This window comes from Nerophis ophidion, linkage group LG16 (assembly GCF_033978795.1).
Source record: "Nerophis ophidion isolate RoL-2023_Sa linkage group LG16, RoL_Noph_v1.0, whole genome shotgun sequence".
Taxonomy (NCBI): Eukaryota; Metazoa; Chordata; class Actinopteri; order Syngnathiformes; family Syngnathidae; genus Nerophis; species Nerophis ophidion.
Window position 1 is genome coordinate 12,375,423 of NC_084626.1, and position 17,398 is coordinate 12,392,820.

Consider the following 17,398-nt stretch of genomic DNA (forward strand, 5'->3'; position numbering starts at 1 on the left):
AATGTTGTGGATTTTGTTTGGTTTGGTGATTTGTGGTTTAAAATCTACAAAGTGTATCAGAAAAGTTTCAGGCCTGCTGTTATTCAGTACAACTTTTACTTTGGGAGCTACAAGGCTCAGGAGGTTGTCTAGTAACCAAAGGGTTCCTGGTTCAAATCCCGCTTCCACAATCCATTTAGTGTCTTAGGTAAGACTGCATTCACATATTACGACCTGGATGTTGTCTCTTGGTGTTGCACCACATGATGGTTGCCTACTGCTTCTTTAAGAGGATGGGTTAAATGCAGAAGACATATTTAACTGTGCATTGTACACATGAAAATAAAGAAGATATTTATTTCTTCTTCTACAAACTACAAGTTGTCCTAATGAAAACAAAACCCCTGGAAGGACCTTCACAGCCTTCTCTGCAAAAGATTCTTCCAGGACCCTCAACAGCTCTGTCGTCACTGCAATCTTAACTCTTCACAAAGAGCTCGAAAAAGAGGAAAATAACACACGGCTGTCTGGTTAGTTAAGAGGTGGAGAGGTTGCTCCACCACGTTCTTTTGGTCCAGACACTGTTCTGCTTATGGTGTTGTGAGCAGGAGTGTTGTCACAGTGAAGCAACCATGAGTTACCACAACAGTTTTTGTGCACCGAATAAAGCAAATGCTGCAAGATCGCCTCGTAGACGTGCTGGTTGATGGCCTGGCTCGTGGCAAGGACTAGACGATGAGATCAACATTCCTGGAACTTTCTGACACACCTTGTACGTGTTGCGTGTTTGATAGAGTTGAGGTCATGGCTCTTAATTTTTCCACACCAAACTCACTGAGTTGTCCAAAATAGAATGTCGAAGAGTTAAGATTCAACCCTTCATTGATGAATTAACTGATTAATGTCTTGCAACTTTTGTCCATATGAACGCCCCAAACCCTGTCAGGTAAAATCAAATCAATTACCCTATAAATTTCCTCGTCTTCCTCTGGTATAAAGTCTATTAGTTCGTCATCTTGCAGGTCACATGATATCGCTCGGCGTATTTCGGGCCCAATATCATGGAGCGTGCGGAGGCCAGCCTGTAACCATGACAATAAAGAACGACTAAGGACTGCTGCTGAGGGCTCAAAATAAGGGGATTAAAAAGGGACATCAAACAGCCACAAGCGCACACACACGCCTGCTGGACGATCTGACGTTTGCAGTGCAGACAGACATGCACGGACAGACATGTGTGAAACCTGCTCTCATTTTAGCAATCTTGGGGAGATTCTGTGTCCTTTATCTAAAATTGAAGTATTATGTTTTTAAGATGCTTAAAAAGACATAAAAACACACCTTAATCAAAGTACAACAAGCTGTTTTCTTGCCTAATTTTGCTATTTGGTGACAGTGAGTGCGGTCATACACTTGCTCCATTTCATTAGGTACATTTAATGCATTGTTTCCTGCAGGACTGCCATCTATTTGTGGCAGTGGGTGATGCATAATTGGCCATGATGCATGTGTATGTAAAGGTAACAGCTGCTGTAGGAGAAGGAAATAAAGATGCCATCATCTAATTTGCATTATTGGTCATGACGCATGTGCATGAAATTGTAATGGACGCTGTAGAAGAGAGAACTAAGGTGCGTGAAAATAAAAATAGTAAAAATCGACGTTACAAACAAGACAACGCTGCCCGTGAGTTCTATTAGAAGTGGTGGACTACAGCAGCACCTGCTGCTTGTTGAGAAGAGTTATATGTGTCTTTAAGTAAGTCCTTCAAAGTCTCAAGCAAGTTAGTCACTGTTTTTGAAAAAGTATCCACAGGGGCCTGAATACTTCCTAGACATAGCAATTAAGAAGCTAAGTTGGTAACAGCCATCCCTCTGGCTGGTCTTCTTATTCTCTGGCAGACCAGGTTCACATGAGTTGTGTTAGGAAGCGGAATTAAAATGCATACTGCCACCTACTGATTTACAGACAATCCCATTAATAATGTGTTTATGAGCAAGGGAAAACATGGAGCGCAAAATCTATTTGTGGCGAGCTGCCACAAATCAATGAATGTATGGTAAATACTGAAATGAAAGACACCCAAGAATAAACTGCCAGATTTGATTGACACTGTAAAATATTTTTAATGCTCTAAAAAAATAACACCTCTATTCAATTAGAGGTGCTGTTCCTCACAGTGACATTTTTTTAAAAGCAAAAAATATAACAAGAACACCACTATTTAGTTTATGTTAACATTAGTGGTTTAACACAACCAATTATTTTGAGTTGAGTTGAGTTGAGTTTGAGTTTATTTCAAACATGCAAACATACAATATGATACATCACAATTTCCAGTTTATCTTTTCAACATGTTTGAAAAGGAGTAGAAAGAAGCAGAGTTTATTTAATCCTACCCCTTTTATTTTACATAACAGTTGCTAAAACATTTGTTCACTTCCTGTTCTTCCTGTAATCACAAAAATAATAAATAAATATTACTCGGTGAAATAAGTTACATTTCATATGGTGAGATGAGTAAGATTATTTTGAAAATGAACGAATGGATGGCTGAAATAAATTGAGAATGTTTATCACGGTTCTTCTTCTTTGTAAACACTTTAAGTTTGAAGGGTTTCTTGAAGTGAATCATATTAGCACATTGTTTAATTGATTTGCTTAATCCATTCCATAATTTAATTCCACATACTGATGTACTGACGGTCTTAAGTGTTGTACGTGCATACAAATGTTTTAAATTACATTTTTCTATAAGAGAAATGCTTTTATTTTTCACAATTACAAAAGTTTATTTAACAAAAACTTTTACTAACCCAAGCTAAAATAATTAGTATTCAGAGCGGTCCATCACCCAGGGAGCATGTGCACACACACAAAAGCAATCTAAGAGTAGCAAGAAACAATTTGCAGTTATGATAGAATATACATTCAATGACAAATTGCTATTAACTAACAACACCTAAAGCCAATTTGTGTGCACGTGTTACGTACGTACCTATTTACGTCATTACGTATGAGAGGAGGAGTAAGAGGGTGGGATATATTGTGTAAAATACATTGGAAAGTTGGCACCCTCTAGACATCTGTGTAAATGTTGCAAACAGCTCCTTTAACTGCCCAGTCAATAAGAGTTGACCTTTGCATGGTCCCTCCACAAAAGCAAAAAACACCGGGATCCCCAGCTTCTTCTCGGTCAAAAATATTATGGTAGTAGCTGTGTCATGCTGTGTCATGTGTGTGCAGCATTTGCTGGAATTTATGCCTGTATGTTAGTTAGCAACATCCATCCATCCATTTTCTACCGCTTGTCTCTTTCCGGCTCAGCTGCATTCGGGCAGAAGGCGGCGTACACCCTGGACAAGTCGCTACCTCATCACAGGGCCAACACAGATAGACAGACAACATTCACACTCACATTCACACAGCTAAAAAAATATTTGGGTGGATTTTCCTGAAACTTTCAGAAAATGTCAGAAATGGGTATGGTATGGGTAAGTGATTAGATTTTGGAGGTGATCCAAATAATTGCTACTACGTTACCTTAGGTGTACATTAAGAGGCTAAACTTCTCTGTGTGTGTATGCTAGTGGCCCCGCCTCCACCCACTGAGACAAAGGGTTCACACTCTGTATATTTATTTGCCCTTTAGAGAGCACAAGAAAGTATGCACATATTCTATTTTAAACTTTCATGGAAATGTCAGATGTGGGATAAGGAACAAGTGATTAGATTTTGAGGGTGATCCGGATCACCATCTGGATTTAGGACTTTATTTTAAAGGATTCTTCACAATAGGGAAATAGGGCCTGGCAGAGGTCTGTGCTCTCTTACTGCTTTTCTAGTCTACAGTAATTATGCGATTTGAAAATGTTTACAATGAATTTACCATTACTCATAATCCTACCACGATTACAACATTGGTTCTGTTGCTGCTGTGTTGCACAATTTACTTGTTAATAAATACTCAATACGCAGTAATTAGTAGTGATAAATCAGTGTATGATGCAATGCAGCGGTACAACCACAATAATAAACATGTTGTGGTGGTAATTTCAGTGTCAATCAAAAGTGAGCATTATTATCTTGGTAAAAAACTAATTTTTAATTCAGCGCTATTGGATCTCACTAGATTACACTGGATTACTGTTGCTGTGGTCTTTTTGGTTTACCTTGCGCATTAATGTGTAACTTAAACGTCAACAAGCTTTGGAAGTGAACGTCATGAGTTGATGGGTGGATTCACGTGAGGAAATGGTGTACGCTTAACATCAAATGTGTGACATTTAGAGGAACAGGGATAAAAGACACAAATAACCGAAATGTACTGTACAGCAATGAACGTCCTGCTGGATCACAAACATAACATTAGCACACGCGGTGATATCTAAGTGAAACGCACATAAAGACAACATTTCTGCTTGGCTCACACGTCCTTGCGGACCCCAAAAAGACTCACCTGCAGTGCGATGGCCGTGCTGTTCTGGGAGGGGTGCGCACCCACCAGGCCTTCCTCTTTACGTTTCTTGAATTTCCTAAAGTAGTCCTGTATCAGGAAGGTGGCATAGAACTTCCCCACGGTTACCTCATCATCTGAGTGAACAGACCACACAAATGCTTCCTGTGTCAGCAGGTCAGCACACACAAGACCAAGTGGTGGAGGTGAGTCCTTATACCACCATCACCTTCTTTCTGCTCAAGCACCACACTCCTTCCAGATCAACTTATGTTAAATACATCCATCCTGATGGTGTACAGAATACAGTGGTACGTCGGTATACAAGCTGTCTTTGCTATGCTTTAGGTTACAAGCCCCGAAACATCCGTATATAGCGGGAGGTCCACTTAATTTTGTTGTTCCCTCGATGGGAACAAATAAAGTGAGTGTGAAGAACAGTGCTGGGAAGAAACGGATGATATACATTACATTGAATAAATAAATGATCAAAAATATGATGGCCTGTTTAGCAGACTTGATACAGCAGTTGGAGCGAAGCACTGCTAGCCTGCACCACATTGAAGCAGCTCAAGGTAAATGCTGTATCTCTATTGCATTACTTTGTAAAACTACTGTAATTATTTGTGCTACATAACAGTGTCATTTTTATCTTTAAAAGACATGTCACATGTTAAAATTGTTCCATTCTAACAGACTTCCATGGCGACGATGTTTCACAATACAAGTTTTTCAAAATACCAGTTAAACTCGTACCCCGATGTACCACAGTATTTAACACCGTGTTCACATTTTCAAAAGAAAGAAAAAGCTTGGTCATGGGTGTACGTATCTAACAGAGGCCAGCCCTGTAAAATCCTTACTCTACTCTGACTCTATGCAGCCTTTGTGATATATATTTGCTGTTTGGTTGTATAAAGTATATATTTACACAGTATATATATTGCATACAGTAGATACATGATGCTTACAATGTTACATTCCAAGACCTCTACAGACCGAACAAAAATTCACAAAAAGCCTCATGGATGAAAATATAAAAAGTCTTAAAAATTTATATTTTTTATTGTCCTTGGCCACAGAACAGTACCAAAAAATTTCAAGGAGCAAATATATACATATATATATATATATATATATATATATATATATATATATATATATATATATATATATATATATATATATATATATATATATATATATATATATATATATATATATATATATATTCCAGATTATATGGTGCAATTAAAATCTATTTTTTTTTTTTCAAAACTCGAGAGTGTGCCACCCACCTCGATCCGATTTTATTTGGTACATGGTGTAATGATAAGTGTGACCAGTAGATGGCAGTCAAACATAAGAGATACATGTGGACTGCAATATAATGGTAGTCACACACAAGAGATAGGTGTATACTGCAATATCACACAAGTAAACAACACCAACATTTTATATGTTCCATTGAAAATATAGTACATCACACACGGCGCTCAAAAATCAATCAAAATGTTTTAGTACGACTTTGGTAAGCTATGATGCTGCACCGCTTGATAGATTATACTGTGCTTCAACATAAGAGTATTATTATGGTGTGTGTATAAGGAAAGACATATTATCTGCCATTTTGTTTCGCAATATTATGCAAAAGCAACTTTTCTTAACTGCTGGTAAATGCTGATCTGTATTTGGGATCTGCATAAGTCCTGAAAATTTCACGCATCTGCCTCTGTAGTCTGTGCAAACACCTTAGTCAATAAGCTTCTTCTTTTCCTCTATTTTCTTGTTATGGAACATTCATCCTCCGCTGTTGCCATTTCTAATATAAAGTAGTGTAAAGTTCTTACTTAATCGGCCATGAAAGCGCTAAAACATAGTGAGTTTACATTATTCACCCAAGGAACTTTAGTAATTAGAGAGTTCCGATCAAACGGTTTATCACGGGAGACATTTCTGGCGGATGAAAAGATGCTGCTCCGTTATTGATCTCAGTAAAGTCTGAATGTCATTAAAAAAGTTAGCTCCATCTTTTGACACTTCTTCCACTCCCTTCCTTGCACGCTACACCGCTACAACAAAGATGACGGGGAGAAGACGCTGTCGAAAGTGAGCCACGTAAAAAATAAGACCGCTCACAAAACGGCGAGACCGCTCACAAAACGGCGAGACCGCTCACAAAACGGCGCACCCTGAAGCGACTGTCAGAAAGCGGCTTGAATACGGTCTGTAAAACATAATCTATGCAACATTTTGACCACAGAACCATCATTACATGTTATGTAGACCACAAGGAAGTGTTTTCCATTTAGAAAAAAAAAAAAAATCCTTTAATGCTCCCTATAAACCGGTGCGCCCAATGTATGAAAAAAGATTGAAAATAGACCATTCATTGGCAGTGCGCCTTATAATCCGGTGCACCCTATAGTCCGGAAAATATGATATATATATATATATATATATATATATATATATATATATATATGTATATATATATATATATATGTATATATATATATATATATCCATCCATCCATTTTCTACCGCTTATTCCCTTTCGGGGTCGCGGGGGGCGCTGGCGCCTATCTCAGCTACAATCGGGCGGAAGGCGGGGTACACCCTGGACAAGTCGCCACCTCATCGCAGGGCCAACACAGATAGACAGACAACATTCACACTCACATTCACACACTAGGGCCAATTTAGTGTTGCCAATCAACCTATCCCCAGGTGCATGTCTTTGGAGGTGGGAGGAACCTGGAGTACCCGGAGGGAACCCACGCATTCACGGGGAGAACATGCAAACTCCACACAGAAAGATCCCGAGCCTGGATTTGAACCCAGGACTGCAGGACCTTCGTATTGTGAGGCAGACGCACTAACCCCTCTGCCACCGTGAAGCCTATATATATATATATATATATATATATATATATATATATATATATAGGTATTTTGACTTTTTTATGTATAGTAACACATTTGATATGGATGCATATTAAATTTAGAACTAAGAATATCTTTTAAAAACTGTGCAAAGAAATGTATTTAAGTCCGACATCACGTCAGGGTTAAAGTTGTGTGCACATTGCTGCTTACTTCCATGCTAATGAACCAAACCACTTAACTGTTGTTTTGTCCTTTACTGATTAAAATGAAAATAAACTACTCATAACTTCCCACAAGGCAAAAAAAGTGTGTGAGCATCATTATGAAACAGGGGTCTGAATCACTTTGACCAAGCATGCTGGGGACAGAAATCAGTGAAAGAGCAAGACAAAAAGACAGAGGCAACGCGAGTTCCATGCCACCACCCTAAAACAGAACTGCTTCAGAATATTCTGAAGTGCTTGAGACGTTTTGGACACACACACACAGACATATATAAAAGTGTGAGGAGAAGAAGAAAAGCAGTGAATTAAGAAGAGATCCAGACAAATGAAAGAAACAGAGGGAGACACAGCCGATTGTGTAGGACGTCTGCAGCCTCCATCAGGATCCAACACACACGGATAGCAAACACAGGAGAACATGAACAGCAACACCGTCATACAAGAACAATGTGTGAGAACATATTTACACATATGTATGTGTGGAGTTAGATTATCCTGCGGCATGTACAATGAGTGTGATTCTACTGACCACCAGCAGGGGGCACTACTTGATCCAGAAGCTTCATACTAGTTCTCTTCCAGATTTTCTTGATGACAGCCCGAAGCTCCTCGTTAGCTTGTTCCAGATTACCTGCCGCACGGGGAAAGAAGCAAATAGACTATCTGGCCGCAGTTTCAGCTGATTCCTTCATTAGTATTTTTTTCTTTGTGAAGTTGTCAACTGTATATTTTTACCTTCAGTTTTTATCTTCAGGGCTGTTCGCACCAGAGCAAAGAGAGTAGCGTTGAACATGACCGTGCCATCGCTGTTCAGTGGCATATTCATAGCCACCAGCCTCTAAAAATACAGACAAGAGGTGAAATTACACATAAATAAACACCCATTTTTCTACAGCTACTGTGTATGTTGTGTACATATTTTTAGCTTATAAAAGATGGGCAAAATTAACTTTTTAATGATGTTCCTGACCTGTTCATGAGCATCAAATTTTATAAAAGTCACGTATTATAGGTTATGGACTCACCATTAGCAAGATAAGACCGCCTTGTGTATATTTTGCACACTTTCATTATACACACACCACTTCATTGAGGACAGATTTGCAAAATATACAAATAAATCAATAAGAAGCTTTGCTACTCATTTTAAAAGAACGCCTGGCTCTCCCCCAACTAGTGGTCAATTGATTGATTGAGATTTGTATTAGTAGATCGCACAGTACAGTACATATTCCGTACAATTGACCACTAAATGGTAACACCCAAATAAGTTTTTTAACTTATTTAAGTCAGGGTCCACGTTAATCAATACATTGTATAAATATATACTATCAGCATCACAGAAGTTAATCATCAGATTATATACATTGAATTATTTACATTATTTACAATATGAATTGATTAACGTGGACCCCGACTTAAACAAGTTGAAAAACCTTTTCGGTTGTTAACATTTAGTGGTCAATTGTACGGAATATGTACTGTACTGTGCAATCTGCTAATAAAAGTTTCAATCAATAAATTAATCAGTCAGCTACAGATGTTGGAGCTGTGAGTTGATCAGGCTAACCTCATGTGATGGTGCGGTCAAAATGTGAGTGTATTTACCATTTACGGTTGTAAATGGTAAATACCATATACTATGTTGCTATGCCGGACTTGGTAACATTTGAGTCCTCCTGTCCTAATGTTAATTGTTGGATGTGATGTATGGCATATATTATGTTGGATAAGTGTAGATTTAAAGTGTACATGTCAATAGTGGATAAAGTAAACAATAGCGCTTCTTAGAGACAAGGACAGGCATGGACAAACACAGCTCATTAGCATTAAAGCTACTGTACATATGCACAATACAGTACATTGTTTACAATAGATCATAAGAAAAGCACTTTAGTATCTAAATACATATACTAAGGATAGAATTTAGTCCACACATTGTCAATACACTGAGGCCTATTCAAAATTGGCGAAAAATAGTGGTGTCCCAATCTGATAATGATTTTAAATATTGGACCAATAGCAGCAGAAAATAGCCCAACAGTGTGTTTACTTGTGCAAAGCTGGATAGCCAGATAACATCTAAATGTCTTCCAATAAGCCCACAAGGATGGTCTTTTCTTCTATTTCAGTCAAGTCATTTACAAATGGTAAACATGGTAGGCTATAAGCTACTAAGAGCTTGCAGCTACACAACAGCTAAGCACATTATAGCATAAAGGTTAGATATACGTGTTCTTAATTGAACTCTTATGCAGCCCAAAACACAGCTTTTGTTAATTTAAACAATATAAAATAATTATAGTTGCATGTTATTTCCAAAGTCCTCAAGGCAGAACCGTATTTAAGAGTATCCAGTAAAAAAAGTGTCCGTATTATTCAACATCCAGCACCATTAGCTTGATCTAATTGATGATTGTGACCACTTAGTAACGCCAAAAACAACTTCAACTTAAAGACAGCATACATCCATTACCGACGGTTACAAATAAAAAGGTTAGTGTTTTTGTCCTGTTCAACTACTCGGGCAAATCATATTGTAGATGTAGAAGACCATTGCTGCTGTACAGATTTAGAGCAGATATGGGCTGTTCTTGTTGCACTCAAATAACAACTTTTATGACCATATTACATATAGTCTGTCATAATCAAGTATTAGGTAAGAATAGAACAGAAAGTTTTACTGGCATTATATCAAATTATTCATGATTTATGGTTGCCACTCTTGGACTGTGCTTTAAGAAAAACACAAGTATTAATTTTGTACTAAAACAAAACTATGGATAAATGTACACAGATAAGCCATGTAGCAGGTAAACACATTTATAAAGAAAACAAAAATTGTAGGAATTTGTTACAAAATGTGATCATTTATCTTGCATTAGTTGACGCCAATTGCACTGTCTTAACTTTGTTAATGGCATCAAGCAATAAAACTATTTTAAAAAAACACAGCCCGGCTAAAAGACCCTAACCTGTGTACAAGCATCCCTTGAGAACACCAAACAACGCCACAAGCAGCCATCCTGGACACAACAACTCCATCACACTCATCCATTCCACTCACTGCCTCGTCCACGCCTACTTGAGGGTCCCCCACTCCCTCCACAACTGAGATAGAACCCACCCCACTGCCTCCGGTTGTGATCTCAACCAGGGGCAAGACTACGGCCACAGACAGAGCACGCCAGTTGGTATAGCTCGGTTGGTAGAGCGGCCGTGCCAGCAACTTGAGGGATGCAGGTTCGATACCCGCTTCCTCCATCCTAGTTACTGCCGTTGTGTCCTTGGGCAAGACACTTTACCCACCTGCCCCCAGTGCCACCGACACTGGTTTAAATGTAAAAAAATTAAATATTGTGTTTTACTATGCAAAGCGCTTTGAGTCACGAGAGAAAAAGCGCTATATAAATATAATTCACTTCAATTCACTTCACGCCTTCCCCCTCACACCGTCAGCGAGGTCCTTGCACGGATTAGTGGTTTCTATACCTACTATTGCTCTCTGTTTGAATAATTTCACTTGATCAAACGGAATATTAAAAAGTATGTTTGATTCCTGCTGATATCGCATCAGATCAATATCGGTATCGGCCAATACTCCAATATGAGTATGGTGCCAGAAGAAACAAGGTTGTGTCGGGACACTCTTATTGAAAAATACTACAAAACAGAAGCTTAGAATATAAAACCAGAAGTAACAGGAAACCTTGCAAGCCACTCGGTGAGGACACAGTTTGCCAAAGCCAAGAGGAGGCTGTATTCTTCTCAGAAGTGTTACCACATCAAGATGCTTAATTCTTCCCCTGAGTAAAAAAAAAAAAGAGAGAATTATTGAATAATTGTTTCAAACAGACAGGAAGGGAATGCTAATTAAAGTCATACTTGGCCTCTGGATCATACTCTGACCAAATTCTCTTGAATTCATCCAAATGGTGTGGGCCCAGAATGGACCAATCTCTTGTCAGATAGTCAAAGTTGTCCATAATGACGGCCACAAACAAGTTGATAATCTGGAGGAGGACAAGAACTGTAAGGGTCACACACTAAACATGCGACGTGTCCAACCTGTGTGCTTAAGAAGACAAGTAAAAGTCAAACAATGAATGAAGAATGCTACTGAAGCTTGATGCACGAACCAAGAAGGCGCACAGCATGTAGAAAGTAATGAAGTAAATGATTGCAAATCCGCTGCCACATGTCATCTCCTCGCCGGGGTTGTAGTCTGACTCGGGGTCACACAGCTTCCCCGGCATGCAGGCCAACATGATCTCTTGCCACGCTTCCCCGGTGGCACACCTGAAGAGGAGGAGCACGGCCTGAGGGAAGGTCTGGAAGTTGTTGTTTCGGTTGATGTGTGTGCCATCCACCATTGCAATCTTCCCAAAAACCTGAAAGAGCGTAATTGGCTCCATTAGTCCAACGACAGAGGGGGGAACAAATACTGTAGGTGTTATCAAGTTTAAGTACCAACCTGCATCCCGATGACAGCATAGATGAAGAACAGCATGGCTATCAGGAGAGCGACGTACGGCAGGGCCTTAAAGAGATAAGAAGACAGTCAGAGTTATAGGAAGCAATTATTCAGTAAACTGAATATTTAAGTACAACAAAAAAACTACCGATTCTATAAAGCCAGTAATAAAATACAAAACCCTAAACCAGTGAAGTTGGCATGTTGTTTAAATTGTACAAACGTATATAAAAACAAAATACAATGATTTGCAAATCCTTTTCAGCCTGTATTCAATTGAATAGACTGCAAAGACAAAATACTTAATGTTCGAACTGGAAAACTTTGTATTTTTTGCAAATATTAGCTCACTTGGTATTTGATGCCTCAAACATGTTTCAAAACAGCTGGAACAAGTGGCAAAAAAGACATCAGACAGTCATCAAACACTTATTTGGAACATCCCACAGGTGAACAGGCTAATTTGGGAACAGGTGGGTGCCATGATTACCGGTAGGTAAAAAAGCAGCTTCCATTAAGTACTCAGTCATTCAAAAACAAGGATGGGGCGAGGGTCACCACTTTGTGACCAAATATTAAGCAAATTTCTCAACGAGCTATTGCAAAGAGTGGGGATAAGGGGGTGCCCAAGACATGGGTAATTTACACATCTGTGAAGGCACCATTAATGCTGAAAGGTACATACAGGTTTTGGAGCAACATATGTTGCCATCCAAGCAACGTTATCATGGACGCCCCTGCTTATTTCAGCAAGACAAGGCCAAGCAGTGTTACAACAGTGTGTCTTCATAGTAAAAGAGTGCAGGTACTAGACTGGCCTGCCTGTAGTCCAGACCTGTCTCCCATTGAAAATGTGTGGCGCAATATAAAGCCTAAAATACTACAACGGAGACCCCGGACTGTTGAACAACTTGAGTTTTACATCAAGCAAGAATGGGAAAGAATACCATCTGAAAAGCTTAAAAAATTGGTCTCCTCAGTTCCCAAACAATCTGAGTGTTTGTAAAGGAAAGGCCATGTAACACAGTGGTAAAAATGCCTTTGTGCCAACTTTTTTGTAATGTGTTGCTGTCATAAAATTCTAAATGATTTGCCCCAAAAAATTACGTTTCTCAGTTCGAACAAATAAATATTTTGTCTTTGCAGTCTATTCAATCGAATACAATTTTAAAAGCATTTGCAAGTCATTGATTTCTGTTTTTATTTATGATTTACACAACATGCCAACTTCACTGGTTTTTGGTTTTGTAAAAATTAATTTTATTACAATGTTTGTCAAGCCATCCGAGATCTCACCTGGAAGGATTTGATGAAGGTCCAAAGAAGAGTCCTGATGCCCTCCCCTCGGCTGAGCAGCTTAACGAGTCGCATGACCCGGAAGAGACGGAAGAAGGTAATGGAGATGCGGGCGCTGTCCTCCGTGTTCTGGGAAGAAACATTCCCGAGTCAGAAGCAAGCGGCGCTATGGCATTGCACACCCAATCCCTGAACTGTGCTGGACTGGAATGAGTCATTCTGAACTCTGGAGCAGAGACATACGGGCTGCATCGACATAGAGGAGGAAAAAGTACACTTGTGAGCATTCTAATTACTTTAAATGTGTCACTGAACACCTCTACTCAGTGAACTATGGTCACCGAGTGTGTGATCTACAAAACTAAATAACCGCCGGGGTCTTTGATTTGAACCGGGTCAGAAAAACATAAACAGGTGTGGCTGTAGGCAACTTTCTGATGTAATTTGAAAATTAAATACACAAGATGATAGTAGTTCAGTATGTGCTTTAAAATGTTGGTTGCCTGTGAGAAAGTCGTATATAGAGATGTAATTATACACGGTATATCGATTAACCGCAGTAAGGTTTTTATGACCGTGTAAAACTGATATGATCATAAAACCGTGATTTATAACACTCGACACTTTGATAAACTCATCAACCGGTACGGTACTTAATTGGAGAAGCAAGCTAGTGCTAGTTCCCATAAATGATAACATGAAAACAAGAGACATTAAAGTCTTTCTCCATAAAAAACACATTCCCAAATGTAAACTTGTAAAAACACATTACTGTATGAGCAACTAAAATATTTATTTGTGCGCATTAAATGTACAGACTCTGCTCTCAAAGCAATATGACAACAGGAAGTGAATTTGCGTGACGTCACATAAACCGGGTGGGACGCACCCAGGACGCGCTTTTGTGTTTATCATTAAAAAAATACTAAAACGGACCAAGATAAACATATTTCAACAATCAATCAAAATAGTTTGTATAATAAGTAGCCAGAACAATTGTATTATATAACATGTTTCTTCTGCCAAGAAAGTATATGATGTGGCTATGTATTTTTATTTTTTTTAAATAAAACTTGGTTGTAAGTGTGTGACCACTTTTGGAGCACGTTCAACAATACTGTGATAATAATGATAACATGATAATTTTGGTGACAATGACTATAATATGAAATTTCATATTGTTACATCTTTTGTCGTAAACTTGTCGTAATGTTTGCGATGAAGAAGTCTGCGTTATCAATGATAAGTAGCAGTTTGTTCCTTAGCGCTATTACAACATTGGTTCTGTTGCTGTTGTGTTGTACAATACACAAGCACTCAAATCATTACTAAAGTTTAAAAAAAAAGTTATATATGAGTTTTGACATTTGGAAGATTACACTCTAATTATTGCCTTCCATTGACTGTCCCTTCCTCTTTGCTGTTCTCGTGAACCAGGGGTTCTTCACCATTAACACTGAGTTAGTATCTTACTCTTGATTTTATACGTATTTAATAATTATATCTAACCTACTTACAGTTTACAACCTTGTCAAATGATATGAAACCATGAGATAATCACCAGGATTATTGTCCATTTACCACATAAACCTTAACCTTAGGTCAGGCTGATTAGAAAAATAAGTACTAATGAAATATACAGCATAAGGGACCCATAAATAACTGACAAAAATGCATTTTCATACAATCATGTTGTGCTAAAATGAACTGAATTAATAATGCATGTTTCTAACTGAACCATCAATATAATTATCGTTCAAATGAAAATACACCTTCACCACTTTAGTCATATTTTTTGCACTTAAAACACTTCTCTATGACTTTAGTTCCAGACTTCTTCATTTTGTTTGATATTGTAATTACTGCCACCATTGGTGGAAAAGTGTATTACAACTGAGTTATTTTTTGGAAGCCCTCTAACATGTGTTTGCGGCCCAACAATGGGCCCTAGGGTGAAGAAACACCGAAACAAACGTCTCGTGTATCATTACCATATATCGTGTGTGGATTCATTTTCTATCAATCAGTACAGTTTGGGTATGCTTACTTTTGCGCATATCTGAGTTGTTGATCTTACCAAAACACTACCTCATACCTACTTTGGCGGTATGAAACTCTCCTGCTGTATCTTATTTTAGTGGCGCTACGACAAAGTAAAATTAGATATAATTGTCACTTTTTTTCCCCAGTGGCCTTTATAATGGAAACGCAAGCCAGGTCAGTGTTTACTTTTCCAAAACTGAGCTTTACTGCTGAATGGAACTGTGGCAATGCAGCTCGTATGTTTCTGTCGGTCCAGGTCCAAAGCACGGTCAGGAGAGGTGTCCTTGACCTACAAGGAGAGGAGGCAAGGAAGCAAGCATGCTGGAGAAAAAAACCTTGCCATACTTGACAGGAAACATCTGCACAAGCATGGCACCCTCACTCCAGAGTCACTGCATGCGGACTCACAGTGGGACCAACCCCAAACGGGCCGGCCGGGAGGTTGGCAGGTTAGATAGAGGTGACCTTCTCCCAGGAATAGGGGGAAATGGAGAAGGTATCCATGGGCCACTACCCCCATGTAGCAGTGTCAACACTACAAACGGGAGAGGTTGGCGCCTAAAACCAGCCCACACCTCTCTGGGAAATACATGGCGCCACGTTTGAGTGACACACCTTATAGAACAATCCAAAACTTTAGAAATAAAGTTATGAGGATACATGAGCAAACGAGAAGGGAGAAATCAAAATATAGCGAATGGAAACCTTAGAATGAGAAGGTAAAAGAGAAATATGATGGCATGGCCCTAAGACGAGAAGAGGGTTGGGGTGGAGCATCTTACCCCCTGTTCATCCACCTGAGGAGTTTCTGTTGGCTTTAAAATCAAAAACCTGCATTAATGACTTATTCAGAGCCTGTAGGTCCCACACACTAATAACCGAACACTAAGGACCAAATATGTTTCATATGACAGAGACAGAACAGAGTCACCACTAGCCTCAGACTTAAGATGATAGGACAGACCACATTCTGGAAGCACTATGGAAGACAGCTCGCAGTGGGACAGAAGCAGTGCAGGTCACACTGACAAACAACATGGGCTCACTGAGAACTGAAAACTGGGACACAACTTTATCACCCCGCTGGAATGAACACACCCAGTGGGACTATAAGGGTTCAGATATGAATTACTGTCCAGATATATTTTTTTGATGTATGCTGAAACGTTTATTTGTTGATTCCTAGTCAGGAAAACTCACCCGCACAAAAACAAGATTCAATACAAGAGCTGGTTAAAACAAAAAACAGATATGATGATAATGAAACTGTCAAAGAGGTATACATTTGAAAGTCGCCTAATTTGCTTTTTGAGGATTTTTATAGAGCATGGGCACCAAATTGGAGAAAAATCTATCATTTCACTCTCTTGTTAAAGGCCTACTGAAACCCACTACTACCCACCACCCAGTCTGATAGTTTATATATCAATGATGAAATATTAACATTGCAACACATGCCAATACGGCCAGTTTAGTTTACTAAATTGCAATTTTAATTTCTCGGGAGTTTCGTCTTCGAAACGTTGTGTAATGATGACGTGTACGCAAGACGTCACGGCTTTTTAGGAAGTATGAGCGCTGCGCACACACACAGCTAAATGTCAATTGCTTTAACGGCATAATTATACACTTTTTTGGACATCTGTGTTGCTGAATCTTTTGCAATTTGTTCAATTAATATTGGAGACGTCACAGTAGAAAGATGGAGTTGGGAAGCTTTAGCCTTTAGCCACACAAACACACGGTGATTCCTTGTGTAAAATTCCTGGAGGTGAAACTTTCCTATGGATCAGAGCACGGTCAAAAGAACATGGATCCCGACCACATGTCAACCAGCAGGTTTCGGTGAGAAAATTGTGGTTAAAAAGTCAGTTCTTACCGGAGAAAAGCTGAGCTTGTGCCATCCATAGCTGCCGTCGACTTCCCTGAGACACTGCGCGTCAAAGACACCCGTGGAGACACCCTTCTGACTATCAGGTAATATTAAACACACTAAAACACTAGCAACACAATAGAAAGATAAGGGATTTCCCAGAA

The 17,398-nt window shown here is 39.0% G+C and overlaps 1 protein-coding gene across 14 annotated transcripts in view; it reads right to left on the reverse strand.

The window, feature by feature from the left end:
• The window catches only part of cacna1da (calcium channel, voltage-dependent, L type, alpha 1D subunit, a), a 218,453-nt gene that overhangs the window by 22,510 nt on the left and 178,545 nt on the right, over positions 1 to 17,398 (reverse strand). For 9 of the 14 annotated variants that reach the window (XM_061874279.1, XM_061874272.1, XM_061874275.1 and 6 more), the window contains 10 exons: positions 16,144 to 16,176; positions 13,319 to 13,447; positions 12,023 to 12,088; positions 11,688 to 11,939; positions 11,434 to 11,561; positions 11,258 to 11,354; positions 8,284 to 8,386; positions 8,078 to 8,179; positions 4,439 to 4,572; positions 945 to 1,061 (listed from right to left, as the gene is read on the reverse strand). In XM_061874279.1, coding sequence (XP_061730263.1) covers positions 945 to 1,061; positions 4,439 to 4,572; positions 8,078 to 8,179; positions 8,284 to 8,386; positions 11,258 to 11,354; positions 11,434 to 11,561; positions 11,688 to 11,939; positions 12,023 to 12,088; positions 13,319 to 13,447; positions 16,144 to 16,176 — 1,161 coding nt within the window. The remainder of the gene's footprint in view (positions 1 to 944; positions 1,062 to 4,438; positions 4,573 to 8,077; positions 8,180 to 8,283; positions 8,387 to 11,257; positions 11,355 to 11,433; positions 11,562 to 11,687; positions 11,940 to 12,022; positions 12,089 to 13,318; positions 13,448 to 16,143; positions 16,177 to 17,398) is intronic. The other 5 variants (XM_061874281.1, XM_061874274.1, XM_061874278.1 and 2 more) reach the window with 1 other exon arrangement.